This window comes from Rhinolophus ferrumequinum, chromosome 2 (assembly GCF_004115265.2).
Source record: "Rhinolophus ferrumequinum isolate MPI-CBG mRhiFer1 chromosome 2, mRhiFer1_v1.p, whole genome shotgun sequence".
Classification (NCBI taxonomy): Eukaryota; Metazoa; Chordata; class Mammalia; order Chiroptera; family Rhinolophidae; genus Rhinolophus; species Rhinolophus ferrumequinum.
The window spans coordinates 53,537,326-53,552,555 of record NC_046285.1 but is presented as its reverse complement, the minus strand read 5'-3'; the positions used below and the strand labels follow the sequence as shown (position 1 = coordinate 53,552,555).

The window sequence follows — 15,230 nt, the reverse complement described above, 5'->3', positions numbered from 1 at the left end:
ACTGCAACCAAGAAATTAGGAGAAGGCTGAGACTCAGAAGGGCAGCCAGGGAAGAATTAGGGAAGATCACCAAGAGCAAAGATGTGTCATTAGAGACCAAGGCTACAATCATCCACACCCTCGTATGCCCACTTACTATGTATAGATGTGAAAGTTGGACAGTGAAGAAGGATGATAGGAAAAAAAAAAGGATTCATTTGAAATATAGTATTAGAAGAGAGCCTTAAAGGTAGTCTGGACCACCAGAAAGATGAACAAGTGGGTGCTAGGGCAAATTAAGCCTGAAACACCGCTGGAGGAAAAATGACAAAACTGAAGCTGTCCTACTTCAGGTGCATCATGAGAAGGCAAGATTCTTTGGAAAAGACAATAATGCTGGGAAAAGCAGAAAGCAGCGGAAAACAGGAAGACCAAATATGAGATGGATTGGCTCCATCAAAGAAGCCATGGTTATGACTCTACAGGAGCTGAGCAGGGCTGTTGAGGACAGGACATTGTGGATGTCACATGTCCACATGGGGTCTCCAGGAGTTGGAGGGGACTCACAGCATGCAACATACACAATGTCACTGAGTGTAAGAATTTGGGGGTATAGCCAACTTTGAAAAACTAACCCTGGAATAGAAATTTGGTGGGAATAATACAACTTACGTATAATTCAAAAATGTAACCATCAATTTCAAACTTTTTCTTCACTAAGACTTAACCAGCTGTGTGACTTCAGGCAAAAAAAAAAAAAAAAAAAAAAGGAATTTACTTCCCTGAAGTAATTTTCTTATTGATAACACGAGAGATTTAAACCCGCTTGTCTTGTAAAGGCCCTCTGGGTCTGAAATAGGGGAGCCTAAGTAGCCTTCCCTTGTCATTATTATTCTAGGCTTTGTCAGAAAACAGCTGAAGTGACTCATCTTACTCCTCTCCACTTCCAACCCACACTCAGCTAGAGTAGAATATAAACAGCAAAATAATCAAGTGAGTGCTGGCAGAAGGGTGAAGAGACAGACCCCAGGGGACTGTGGGGACCCCAAGAGGGATATTAGTGAACTGACTGTATTAGTAGAAGTAATTTGTACTCACCCCACAGTCATTAGCTCCATCTCCACACATGCCCACATAATAACTACAGGGGAAAGGATAAGAAAAATTAATGGCTTAACGCCTCACTTGAAAAATTTCCATCATAACTAACTCACATATGGGTTGTATATGCATGTGTGTACGACAGAGAGAGGGGAGAGAGAGAGAGAGAGGGGGGGGGGAGAGAGAGAGAGAGAGAGAGAGAGAGAGAGAGAGAGAGAGAGAGAGGGCGCTGAACATGTGGAATTAGGCTTAAGGGAAATAACTTGACAAGAAATATTCCCAGAGGAATAAGGCCATTGTATTATTTAAATCATTTCAATCAGTCACATGGAAATGATAGTGACACTGCAAGGTCGTCCACAAAGATGATCACACACTTCAGAAGAAGTCCTGTTCGATTATATCCACCAAGGCCAAGCTTAAGAGTGCACAGCCATTATCACAGCACTTCTCCCAGAACCTAATGTACAGATCATAACCTAATCCATCCATGTTTTGCTTGCTGACTGCTCCTGAGAGTTTAGAGTTCAGAAACCAGGATGAGAAATATTTGGGAAATAGTTTAACAGATATAACTAGAGATACATATACACATATTCTTGATGCATCTTAGAGTGAAAATGTGATAATATGCTCCCATTATACCAGTTTGATGTACAAACACAATGACATAATAAGAGTAAATATTAAAAGCTGTTGCCAAAAAAAAAGGAATTTCTGATTCAAGACACACTCTGTCTCCTATTGTAAGTAAACAAAACATTATAGGTATTGATTAATGACAATACTGTTAAAGGCTCAGGTGTAATTTTCCAAAAACACATGAAATAAAATCAATACATGGAAAAATAAAATTTGGGGAGAATTTCCTTATTATTACTTGACAAAGAAGTGGCCATTTATATAGGTGAAAAATGATCAAGTGTAAACAAATTCATATGGTTCAACCTAATCTTTGGCTAGTGTACATGAAAATCACCCTATAAACATCTGTATGTACTCATATACATATCATGACTCTGCACATTTGCTGAAAATGGCTTCCTTTCTTCAGGCTTAAAGCACAGCTTTAGTCTCTTTATCACACAAAGAATCTTTCGCATTCTAGTGTCCTCTGAATTCAGAAAGAGAATTCAGACAACTTTATATACATTGCCAATGATAAAGGCATAAAGAAGGAAATCAGAAAATTGAGAAGATAGCTCATTTTTAGACAGTATGTATCTTCCTGAATTGATTTTTCCTTAGGGGAATATGGCTTTTCAAATTTAAACATTTAAGTTGGCAAAATTTCTCAGGCATTTGGGAAGGGTAAAATTACTTTTGTCAGTCAATATCGTATAATGACCATATAAGTGAAAAAGTCATTTTAGACACTGGTACTAACCCAGACGCAAGGCAGTATAGCAGTTAATAGGCAGGTTTTGAATCTCTCCCAAGAATGCTTAGGCAACAACAAAATATAATAGTAAAAGGCAGTCTCCTAATTTTACCTATTACTTATCAGCAATTATCTCAAGTTTCACTATTCTCTCTGTTCCTTTTCACTTTTCAGAAATCTGCAGCCCAGAAATTGTAACATTTCAAGCAAGTAATAGGTAGGTCTGGTCTCAAGAAGAATAGTTTCACTCTGACATGACTTGGTCATCTGTATTTTTGAAGGAGATAAGGAAGGACTTTTTTTTCACTTTGACCTCTATACCCATCCCCTGCCAAGGCCAAATACCATGAGAATGCCAGTCCACCTCTTTCCTGGAAGACTTGAAATTATTCACATATCTTCTAATGAACCCACCTCAAAAAATTCTTGGTGATAACTCACACACTTCCCCATTTTTTTCATTCTGAGCTATAGAAGCCCCTACTGTTTCTATTCTCTACATCCAAGCAGCAATCTTCCTCTAAAATATGCCCTATGGGCCACAGAATCAATGCTCTCTGGGGTAGAAATCATCTAAAATGGTCCTTAGTGATCCTCACATCCTGGTACCCTTGACGTTGTAGAATACCCTTCTTTGAGTGTAGGCTGGTACTAAGGATTCTAATGAAGAGAATATAGCCAAAGTGATGATGGGACATCACTTCTGAGATGATATAAAAACTGGATCTCTCTCTCTCTCTCTCTCTCTCTCTCTCTCTCTCTCTCTCTCTCTCTCTCACACACACACACACACACACACACACACACACACACACACACACATTCTTCTTCTTCTTTGCTCACTCTTATGAAAGCCGGCTGCCACACTGTGAACTTCCTTATAAAATGATTCATATAGCAAGGAACTGAGGGTGGGTAATGTCCAACAGCCAGTGAAAAACTGAGACTCTTAGTCCAACCCACAAGGAACTGAATCCTAGCAACAACACGTAAGTGAGGCTGGTGGCAGGTCCTTCCCCTCAAGTGCTGATGACCGCAGTACTGGTGATACCTGATTATAGCCCTGTGAGAGACCTGGAGCCAGGAGTCAGCTAAGTACACCTGGAATCCTGACCCACAAAATTGTAAAATAATAAATGGTGTTATTCTAAGCCACTGAATTTTGGGGTAATTTGTTACACAGCAGATAATTAAATTAAACTATCCTTTTATGCAGTAGCACATACTTTAATTTCTGAAATTCTTCAACAAGGCTGGATTTCTGCCCAGGAGACATTCTTGCAAAAATGGTTCCATTCACCAGAATCTAAAGAGAAAAATTCTTACAATAAAATTAGAAAGAACACTTTTAAATAAAAGAACAGCCCTGAAAAATCACTTTTGGCTGCCGTTTTAATATACCATTGGGTGGTGTGTCATTAGACGGAATGTCAGGAAAGGGAAAAGGGGGTTTAATGGTTTAATATTTAACTTTCACTTTCAGTCCTCCATCAAAACTCTATTACTTCTTTCCAGGCCATTTTTCCAAGATGGGATCACCTCTAATTAATAATAATAACCAAAACTCAGCAGAGCATATGGGATAAAAATGCTTAAGGAAAGTTCTTTTAACTAAGCACTGTCTCCACAACTGCAGTATAGACAGAGAAAGAAGCAATAGATGGGGAGTAGAGAAATAAGCTTCCGTTCTCAGCTCTGTCCCAACTAGCTACACAAACCTTCAACAAGTGACTTAATCTTTCTAAATCTCAGCTTTTCCATGTCTACAATGAGGAACTGGATTAACAGCTTTCTGCGTCTTTGGGGTCTAGATTCCATGGTCCCTGACTGGTCAAACGACAGAATTCTCAAGACACAGCTAACAGATGGTTGCTGCCCTTGCTTGTGCTCTACTTACCTCCTTCACACTGCCAGCACGACCCTGGATGGCACTATTTTAAAATAGACACACAGAGGACACGATACCAAATGATTTTGAAAATAAACCATGGGGCCTTTGTTTCCTCCTGCTTTAATTCAAGAATCTCGACAGGAAGGGGAATAGAGTATCCTGACATGAGTTGGTGGCTTTCAGAGAGAAGCTGACCCACGAAACTGGCAGCATGTTTGGGACTACCTGGAGGTTCTCCCTTTTGGGAGGGCGGCAGGGCGTGCGGCGGTACCAGAACTCAAACTCTGAAGTGGAGGCCATGCGCATGTACAGGCCCAAGTAGGTATGGGCGGGGCTAGGGACTTTGGAAGGGGCGGTGGCCCTTTGGGGGTGTTTATCTTCTAACTGTGAGACAACCTCAGTGATCCTCACCTTCACTCCTCTCTTCCCCTTTTTTGCCTCACTAATTTGAGGAGGGAAACAAAACACTTCATTTCTCCAGTACTTACTTTTGGAAGCAAGCTGTTAAAATGCTGAAGTAGCACTTGATATGATTTCCCACTCATTGCGAAATGATAACAGCACCCTTTTTCTCCAGCAGGCACTGAACTGTTTCCAATGTTAATGCAGGTTTCCTAAAATCAAAAGGCATCCTTTCCACGTCAGCGCTTAAAGAATTTCTCTGTTTTCCTATGTTTTATCGAAAGAAGCATATTCATATTTCATAACAATGTGAGGGCCAGCAAACATACTGTGTAATTTGTTCATAGAACTTAGACTTACGTGAAGAAGATACTCAAAATGTCTTCCAAAATTATATGAACATGCGATACCTTGACAACATGATACTCTGTATCTTATCTTGGGAGATAATGTGTGATGTCAGGCTACCAAGGAAATCATTCCCAGGTATCCATTAGTGATTCCAAGAAGAATGGGAACGTCCTTCCCTCTTCTTCGTTCTCCTCATCGTGCAATCTTTTATTTTCTAAGATTGCTTACAATTCATTCCTTCAAAAATCACGCCCCAATGTCTCTACTGTAAAATAGTCAGACTCTTTTTTCAGAGACTAACTCCTATTGGCCCCTGACCTCTCCCCACCCCAACAGGTAACCTGTTCCCTTATGGTGCCCAGATCTTTCACACCCTATGGTCCATTGCAGCAGCACTACTCCTTTTCTGAAATCCTTTCCTCCTGTCTTTCACTTGTCAATGTCCCCCTATCACTGTGTTCTAGTCCCATGTGGCTCTGCCCCAAGGAAAGCATCTGATGAATGCAAAACCAGTCATCATGTCAATGGATGATAATGGTTTTTCATGTAACATTTCTCAGAGGTGCTTATATCTGTGTAGAATTCTAAATTCAAATAGTAGAAAAGGTGAGAAAATGTTATACATAAGAGGAATTCATCTTAGAGATAGCATTATATTTGGAAGAAAAAATACTTTGATGTGCTGAATTGGAAGGCAAGGCGATATAGCCCTCCCCTTGGTGAAACAGCCAACAAAAGACTTGCTCTACAGCATTCCACATCAGGCAAGCACAGGATTCCTTTTGCTTTTACTAGAACCTGGCAGAGAATGTATGGTGGGAAAGAGACAGAGAGGAGGAAAGCCTATGATTGTGATGTGACTTTTCCCAGCAACAACGCAAAACTTCAGTAAAAGTATTAAGCTCTCTGGTGTTTGAGTCAAGTTAACGCACCTACTCACAGGGTAAGGGCAAGACCACTCTGTACAGTTGTGCAGTTTGTATACTGAACAAAGGCCTACTCCACACTTAGCAATCCAAAGGGCTGGTCAGCCTAAAGAAAGGGAGCATTTTTGTAATTTATCACCTGGAGGACCATGTCTTTGAGTTCACACAAAGACAGAGGTGCTACATTTAGTGATTGAAGTCAGGCTATAGTTATTCCCTTCATATGAAAGAGCTGTCCTGTCACAAGTGCACAGGGAGCTTACTCTCTAAAGAAGCCAGCACCTGTTGACTGCATATCACAGGCACAGCACAACCTAAATGCCCATGGATTTGGGTGGCATCAAACAGACCTGAATTTGATTTCCTGCTCTACAACTTGCTAGTTGTATGTCTTGGGCAAATTTCTCCCTAGGCCTCAGTTTTTTCATTTCATTTGTGAAACAAACAGTTTGCTCAACTGTATGGGGTAACTGTGAGGATTAGATGGGAGTTACGGATGTAAATCAGTGGTTCTCAACCACAACTGCCCACTGGAATCACTGCGAGGAAGCGCTGACGATGGCTCCCAGCCCAGAGATTCTGATTTAATTGATAGAGCTTTGGCATCGAAAGCTACTCATCTTCCAGGTGACTCCTGTGTGCAGCCAAGGCTGAGAAGTACTAGTGGAAAAGCTAAATGCTTTGCAAACTGTAAAGCTCTGAACAGATGTGAGGGATTATTACTGTGATGACTTGTGATGCTGAAAGAAGGCTGCCCTGGGCCAGCACTATATTCCATCAGGCCACGGAGGACCTTCTAACATTTCTCACATTCTTCCCAGGTTCATTCTCTTGGTTCTCTACCAACTGCCAGGTCACAGTGGCAGAAACAGACTCTTCCGGCTCACTGGCTTCAACTAGGATCACTTGGCTCTCTCGAGGAATCATTTCAGAATTCTTTGCGACAGTAATGGCTGTTTGCAGGTTATCACCTAGATGACAAAGAAAGTTGGTTTGCTTTATGTATAAACCTCTCAGCAACCAGAATTGAGCTCCCCCTCCACTGAATGTCTATACCACTTTGTTGGTGTTCTTTCGGGGCATTTATCACTTTCTACCTTATTTTATAACTATTTGTCTTCTCCTCTGTCCAAGCTGCCTACCCCTAGTGGCCGAACACTATGTCTGCATTTCCCACCTGATAGCATCGTGTGCTGAACATTGCATATTTCCAAAATAAGCACAAATGAATAAATAACTGTTTAGCACTTTATGACTAACCCTCAGGAGACTGACAGCTCTTAGCAGTGAAAGTAATATGGCCCAATCTGATAGCATAAAATCATCCTTAGGATCTGGCTTCCAGTTAAGCAGAGAAAAGAATACAGTGCTGGGCCATGCTTGGATTTGACCATCACATGCCATGCCTGGCCCCTCTGCCCTGAAGGACAATCCAGCAGTCTCACACACTTTACACAGAGGTTTTATTGAGGTTCTTGATGAAAACACATCCATTTTTGTATTTAAACGTTTACTGAGAGCCCATTGGTACTATGCCGATCCTGGGTAGGAAGAGTGGACATTAGAAAAAGAGAATGAGAGGTGGTTCCTGTCTCCAAAGCTCATGGTGGTGTTAGGGGAGCTACACAGGTTCCCAGGTAACTGAACCCCAGGATAACAAATTAGACAGCAAAGCATTTTTTGTTTTCTGCCTGATGTCAAATCACATGATCTTCTTCATATGCCTGGGATACATTCAACTTGTGGGGCCCCCCGAAACACGTACCGGTAATCATCACAGTTCTGATGCGGGCCTCGTTTAGTTCCTTCAACACTGGTTTGGTTTCCTTTTTCAAGCGATTCTCCATTATGAGAAGTCCCAGAAATGTTAATTCTGACTCTACCGTCTCTCTTTGGATTCAGGAGAAAGTCAGTATTAAAGCTTATTCATACAGTCTCAAGAGTTGGATTTATTTTTTCTTTTCTGACATTTCTAAGTTTTATTGATGTAATATACGCACATGTTAATTAAATAAAAAAGAACCCAAAAACTTATCATGAAAACCAAAGGACCACCCTTCTCCTTTCCAGAGGCAGCAACCACTTTAAATCTTTTAGCTGCTGCTTTGTTTTCAGCTCCATTTAAAAAAAAAAAAAAAAAAAAAAAAAAAAAAAAAAAAAAAAAACCAGTGTGTTTATCTTCCAACTCTTCTGTTGGTTTTTAAAATTTTTATTAATCATTTATGTACTTTTTTAATTTCTAAGAACTTTTTTTGAGCTTGTAATAATTTCAGTTTATTAGACATTTATTAAGTACATACTGCATGCCAGATATTATAGTAATAGTTGAATATGGCGTTGTTCATTTCAGCTTCCATCTATAACCTCCAGTAAATACATGTTATCAGCCAAGGATTTGAATAGTTTTCAGAATTTAAAGTTGGAAGCTTGGAAATGTAATTCAAACTTGGATGGGAACACAATGAAGACACTTCTCTCTGGAGTAGCGTTTAAGGAGCTACATTCATTCAAAAGTCCATTCACTAAATAACTGCTTTATTTTTTATCTTATGTTAGGCACTTTGGTGAATACCCAGATAATCATATATAAATCCTGCCTTAGTGATCTCAGAAAATATTATAAAAGAAAATCTACCTTAATTGAAAACTTGTTAAAATCCCATCATTATAACCTCATGAATTTCCATTATAAATTGGATTAATATTTTCTCATTAACTATAACTAAAAGAAAGATCCAAAAACCATCTCACCAATTTATTCTGGTTTCCATCTCTACTTTATAACTCTTCCCCTCGTTACTACTTCAGGCATTTTGGCCTTTCGTGACTCTACAACATTCCTAGCAAAATTCTGTGTTGGGCTCCTCGCACCCACTATTCCTGTTGCCTGCAATGCTTTTCCTCTGGATATCTGTATGCCTTGCTTCCTGACTTTACTAGAACTTCTGTTCAAATGTCACCTCCTCAGAAGACTTCCCTAATCAGCCCATGTAAAATGGCATCCTCTGTCATTTGTTTTTTAATCCTCTTAAACTACTTTATTTTTTCCTTTAGGGCATTTAACCACTATTTGACAATATTGTATTGATTTATTATTTACTTTCCCCAATTAGGATGTAGGCTCATGTGGGAAAGGATTTATTTTATTTACTCCTGATTCCTCAGTGCCCTAAAGAACATCTCACATAGTCAAGCTCAATAGAACTTTGCTACACCAATGAAAGGGGGAATCTTGATGAAACATTTCTTCTGTGTTTTTTAATTTTGGGGTTTGTTGTTGTTATATTTTTAGTAAATGATCTCAAGAAACTCTTCTACTTCCTTTTTTCTGATGGCAGTTTTTTAGAAGTTTTTGATTTTTCTAATTGGAAAATTTTGCTAAGTATAATTTGATTTAGAAAAACATCAAAATACTATTCCTTTACCCTGTTTGAAAATAGTAACTAAATTCCAAAAAGCTTAATAGCCTCCTGATACTTTCTTGGAAAAGCCAAGATGGTTGAAAATCTATCATTTTTATCTTCATTTTCTTATTTTGTTATACTTATAATAATGTCTATCTCACTAGTGGCTTTTAAATGAGAACATCACAACTTCATTTGTATGTGGCAGTTTGGTGGTGGCTACACTCCATGTCAAGCTACATAAATCTTTCCTTTACACATGACCTTAACATTTGTTATTAAAATTTGTGTCTTGAAAAATTATGAAATCCTGTGTGTAATGGGTCTTTATGCTTGCTCAAGAATAACTAACACCTTGAATGTTAAATCTGTCAGTGCCATCATATATTTCAAAATGAGCTTTGTGATTCTATATAGAAGATTAAAACATCATGGCTGAAAGGGTCTTTAGAGATCGTCTAGTCCTACATTTTGGGAAATACACATAGTGGAAGAAAGGAACAATGATTGCTGATCGTATTAAAGAAGATGGACTTATGTTGTAAATCGTAGTGTTGAACCAAGAATATCCATATTTTATGCAGAGGAGCTAATTTTACATAAATGAGTATCTGCAACACAAAATCAAAAATAACTAATGCATGGATAATTTGTTATTCAATTTTTCACAGTATTTCTGTATACCTTTGTCATAGACAATTCAAAAACAACTTTAAAAACTGAAAAACTGGGCCGGCCCGGTGGCTCAGGCGGTTAGAGCTCCATGCTCCTAACTCTGAAGGCTGCCGGTTCGATTCTCACATGGGCCAGTGGGCTCTCAACCACAGGGTTGCCAGTTCAATTCCTCGAGTCCCTCAAGGGATGGTGGGCTCCGCCCCTTGCAACTAAGATTGAACACGGCACCTTGAGCTGAGCTGCCGCTGAGCTCCAGGATGGCTCAGTTTGTTGGAGTGCGTCCTCTCAACCACAATGTTGCCGGTTCAACTCCCTCAAGGGATGGTGGGCTGCGCCCCCTGCAACTAGAAAACAGCAACTGGACCTGGAGCTGAGCTGCGCCCTCCACAACTAAGACTGAAAGGACAACAATTTGACTTGGAGAAAAGTCCTAGAAGTACACACTGTTCCCCAATAAAGTCCTGTTCCCCTTCCCCAATAAAATCTTAAAAAAAAAAAAAAAAGCAAAACTGAGAAACATTAAAAGAAAAAGTAATCTTCAGATTATCCTCTAATGAGGACAGTTTATCCCTTTAATGTAACTAAGAATGCTGAATTCTATTTCATGTATGGAACTCAGTTTACACTCACTACCTCTCCAGATCTGAGGGAGGTGTATTACTGAGTCCTGAAAGAAGCCAAGTCCAGGGGCAGCTGGTTTGCTCAGTGGTTAGAGCACAGTGCTCATAACACCAGGGTTGCCGGTCCGATTTCCACATGGGCCAGTGAGCTGTGCCCTCCATAACTAGATTGAAGACAACGGCTTGAGCTTGGAGCTGAGCTGTGTCCCCCACAACTAGAATGAAAACAACAACTTGACATGGAGCTGATGGATCCTGGAATAACACACTGTTCCCCAATACTCCCCCCACACACACACACAAAAAAGAAGTCAAGTCTAAGGGATTCTGGAGGACTTTCAAAGTGCCAACTCTCACCTTTCCTCAACCCCTTTGTATGTAGGACCCACAAGTTAGTCAGCCACATAATGTTCTGTGGCTGAAGGAAGTTGATTGTTTTTGGTGGGATGATGGAATTGAGGGTGAAGATAACTCACTGTCATCTGGGAGTTAGGAGATCTCAACTGCTATCCTTGTTCTGCCACTAACCAGCATTGTGACCGGATCGAGTCCTCCCCAGTGTGGCTTACAGTTGTTCGTCTCTGACTTAGGGGACTAAATGAGATTGATTCTTCATTGCTAAGAACCTTCCCAGTGATTTGAGCTGCTCATCCATCCATCTCCCAGGCCCCTTCACTACACGCACATAGAGCCTGACCTAGTGTCGATTTCCAAGTTTCTTACCTGGATAAACTCTGAACTTCTGAAATTTTCCCCAACCTCAAATCTTTATGGGCAAGGGCAATGACACGGAAGCCTTGCATTGTGTACTTCTTCAGCTCTTGTGGGAAATTCTCGGGCACTGCCAGGAGAGGAGAGAGAGCTAAATTTAAGGTCACACTGAAGGTTGCCCAACTCCTAAGCAAGACTCTGGGATGCAGTCACTATATCTTGTTTTAACTTTCACTTCATAAAAATGCTTTAATAGAAAAACTACAGCTTCAGTTAAAGGTCACAAACAACTTTGTCAGTGTGTTCTTATTACGCTGACAGAAATGAATGCCAAAGATGGTCAGGTCATCAACTGGGTGTCAAATACACTGGCTGGGTCCAGTAAGGACAGACCTCAGGATGTGTCTACCTGGATGAAATGAGGGAAACAGCAAATCCTCTAGATCAGGAGTCAACAAACTACAGGCCAAATCTGGCCCATCACTTGTTTTTATAAATAAAGTTTTATTGGAACATAGTCACAGCCATTTGTTTATCGTGCATGGCTGCTTTGGGGCTACAATGGCAGGGTTGAACAGTTGAAACGAACACCATGTGGCATGCAAAGCTTAATTTATTACCTGGCTCTTTACAAAAAAGTTTGCCAATCCTTGCTTTGGATAATGGACGACACAATGCCAGCATTTGTGAGTTTTGACATGGTAATCATAACTAATGTTAGTATATTTATACAACCTTTATGATTTATAGTCTGCTTATAAAGGTATTAGAAAGAAGCACAGTATAGTCAGAGGTATGGTGGCTTAGGTAGCAAAACGCCTGCGTTCTAATCTCCACTCTCCAACCAGCTCCCTGACCTTGGGCACGATAATTCTCTCTTCTGCACCTCAATTTTACTATCCATAAAAGGAGAGGGCTGTGGATCTCTCTCTCCCCATTCAGCTCAGACATTCTGTAATACTAAAATAATGCTGGAAGTGGGGATCTAATTTCAAGGATGCTCTTACCTCTCATTTCTTAAGTACGAGGGGGGTGGGAAAAATCGCTGATGATAATATTAGCGTATGTCAAGGATCAGAGTTTAGGACAATACGAAGAATTAAAAGGGCTACCAGAAGAATGAGAGGTGGCAAGTGACAGGCCCAAACCTTTACTGATAGAGCAGGGACAATAGTTACCAGTTAAAATTTCAAGAAGGTACTCACTCATCTGTGTGGTGGGGTGGGGAGGGAACAAAGAACAGCAAAGTATAAGCCATCAATCTGTGAAGGATCGAGTTAATGGGAGCTATGAAGAAGATTAAAGTCAGAAAACAAGGGGCATTTCTAAGGCACAAAAGACTCCAAGTAGGGGGATAAGTTAAAGCAATCATTTGCCAAATCAAAAATTCTGTGCATAATTTGATGGATATTAGGAATCATAAGGAGCATATAGATGAAAATAAGAAGAAAAGGCCAATTCTATCCAAATGAACTCATTTGAATGCAACAATATGCTTATAAATCTGGGCTGCTGCTTAGAGAGTGCATATGTTTATAAGACTAAGAAACAATACAAATCAGCTCAAAATCTGGCCCAGAAAGATGAAACTGCTACGAAGATGATCAAATATCTTGCTCTCATACCATCTAACTTATTCTAACCACTTTTTTTCCTAAAAGGTTTATCTTTTCTACATTCTCCTTCCATCAATCTCTCTGAGGCCCCTTACGTGGTGCCAGCTCCCCAGAGGTAACAGAACACCCTATCTGCAGAATTAGTCCAGTGTCCCAACCTGCCCCTTTGGTTCCTTCTTTTGACTTCTTCTCATTCTTACCCACCCTGGTTCTCTGAGCCCTGTGGCTTCCTATACTGGTCCCCTTGCTTCACATCTCATTCCCTCATATTCCATCGTGGTTGGGCTTTCCTGGCTGGACCACAGCAGGATATTTTCTCTGCCTCCCTGCCTTGCTATCATCGCCTCTGCCTTATGAAATCTGCTGGTCCCACTTCCCACCCACTGAGAAAACGACTTTCACATTCATTGATTTAGGCTTATTTGCTTTATGTGTTTGGGCTTGTAAAACGTCTTGCCTCCTGAAGGAGAAATTTGCCATTTAGTACCTGTTTCGGCTCTGCAGAACTTGGCCATCATCTCCGGGGCGCCCTTCATGTAGACATGGAAGTAATCCTCCCCCGCCAGCTGAGCAACCACAGACATCCTCTGCAGGCTCGAGGAAAAGGGAAACTGGCATAAGACAGTGATGGCTTCCACGGGACTCTGCAAGTGGACCAAGAAAGGGAAGCTTAAGAAGCTTTTAACTTATTTTGCTTAGCATAATAATCTCAAGATCCATCCATGTTGTCACAAATGGCATTATTTCATCTTTTCTTATGGCAGGATAGTATTCCATTGTGTATTTATGTATATATCACCCCAATAAACTTTAATTTAAAAAAAAAAGAAGAAGAAGCTTTTAAGTGAGATTTAGCAGATGCACACCAACAAATATGGTTTCCTCTGCAGTAAGCCCGGGGACATCATGAAGTGGTATACTTGTCACAACATTGGTAATTTCTGGCTACCCCTAAGAGGATTCCCTCATCAAGTGTTCTAGTCTGCAAGGCTCTTCCCCTTGGCTGCCTGGAGAAATCACCTTCCAGGCCAAGCTCACAGGTCACCTCCTCTGTGGTAAGTCTCTCCCAGATTCACTCCCACTCTGGACCTCTGTGGTTCTTTTTTCAGCCTTTATTAGAGCATTTGGCACATTGTATTACACTTATTTGCACCTCTGTTGATTTTTCTACCAGCCTATGTGCTCCTCTAACACAGAGCCCAACCTGTCTAGCTCTGAAATCACTCTGTCCCTTAGAACCTAGCACAGTGTTCTAGTATACGTAGATACTCAGTGAGTGTTGGATAAATTAATGGATAAATTCAGGAATGAAAGAATGAACAAACCAACTATGGACATTGTTGGGATAAGGCAAAATAATTAAGAATATAAAAATATGGGAAACTCCGAGGAGGTTCACCAGTTCGAAGGGGAAAGAGCTATACAATTTCAGGAAGAAAATCATACCTGACTGGCTTTTGGTCCCGGTTTTATTACTATGTTTGAGTCTGACATCCCAAATTTGCAGCGGTCTACATTGCGATCTTCCATTATCTGTTTTAAAACGAAACCATTCATAAGATTTCTTAGAGAAAAATAATAAGAAAGAAATTTCTCTCATTTGCATAGCACTTTAATCTTTTCAAAGCCCTTTTCAATACTTTCTCTTCTAGGCCAATTATCTTAGTACTGTCATTGTTAAATTTCTGTTGTATTGATTTACATTAAAAGACCTTATTGTAGAATGTCAAAAAGCCAGGAATATTGTGACTGCATTTTAAGTAGTAAATGATGGAAGAAGTATAAGCTACAGGCCAATGGCTCTTCCCAAATGGTATGTGTAGTATTTGGAGGAGAATTTAAATGGAGATCTACTTTCCAATACAGCTGAGCACATTAACTCTCAGATGAGTTAGCATTATATAGAATGGGACTATTTCTTATGCTATATCTATGCTACTAGTCTAATTGGTTAGCTAAAGAGTTAGGAAAATAGCTGCTAGCAAATTAGAAAGCATATTTTAAAATGGTTTGTATTCTTTGGATATTACAACTGTATAAGTTATACCATCTGAGAAACTAATATCAACCTAATATATGGGAAAATCAGTCAGATACAGGAATAGTAGAGGTCAGAAAATAGACATCTGGTCTCCACTCTGTCACTTACTTGTTTAACTTTGGGGATATCATT

The 15,230-nt window shown here is 40.1% G+C and overlaps 1 protein-coding gene across 1 annotated transcript in view; it reads right to left on the bottom strand.

Moving 5' to 3' along the window:
• ATP13A5 (ATPase 13A5) overlaps window positions 1-15,230 on the bottom strand; it is a 103,274-nt gene that overhangs the window by 31,924 nt on the left and 56,120 nt on the right. The window contains exons 15-22 of the mRNA XM_033131583.1: window positions 14,504-14,590; window positions 13,545-13,701; window positions 11,454-11,571; window positions 7,797-7,921; window positions 6,842-7,002; window positions 4,841-4,966; window positions 3,688-3,767; window positions 1,078-1,120 (exon numbers count right to left, since the gene is read on the bottom strand). Coding sequence (XP_032987474.1) covers window positions 1,078-1,120; window positions 3,688-3,767; window positions 4,841-4,966; window positions 6,842-7,002; window positions 7,797-7,921; window positions 11,454-11,571; window positions 13,545-13,701; window positions 14,504-14,590 — 897 coding nt within the window. The remainder of the gene's footprint in view (window positions 1-1,077; window positions 1,121-3,687; window positions 3,768-4,840; window positions 4,967-6,841; window positions 7,003-7,796; window positions 7,922-11,453; window positions 11,572-13,544; window positions 13,702-14,503; window positions 14,591-15,230) is intronic.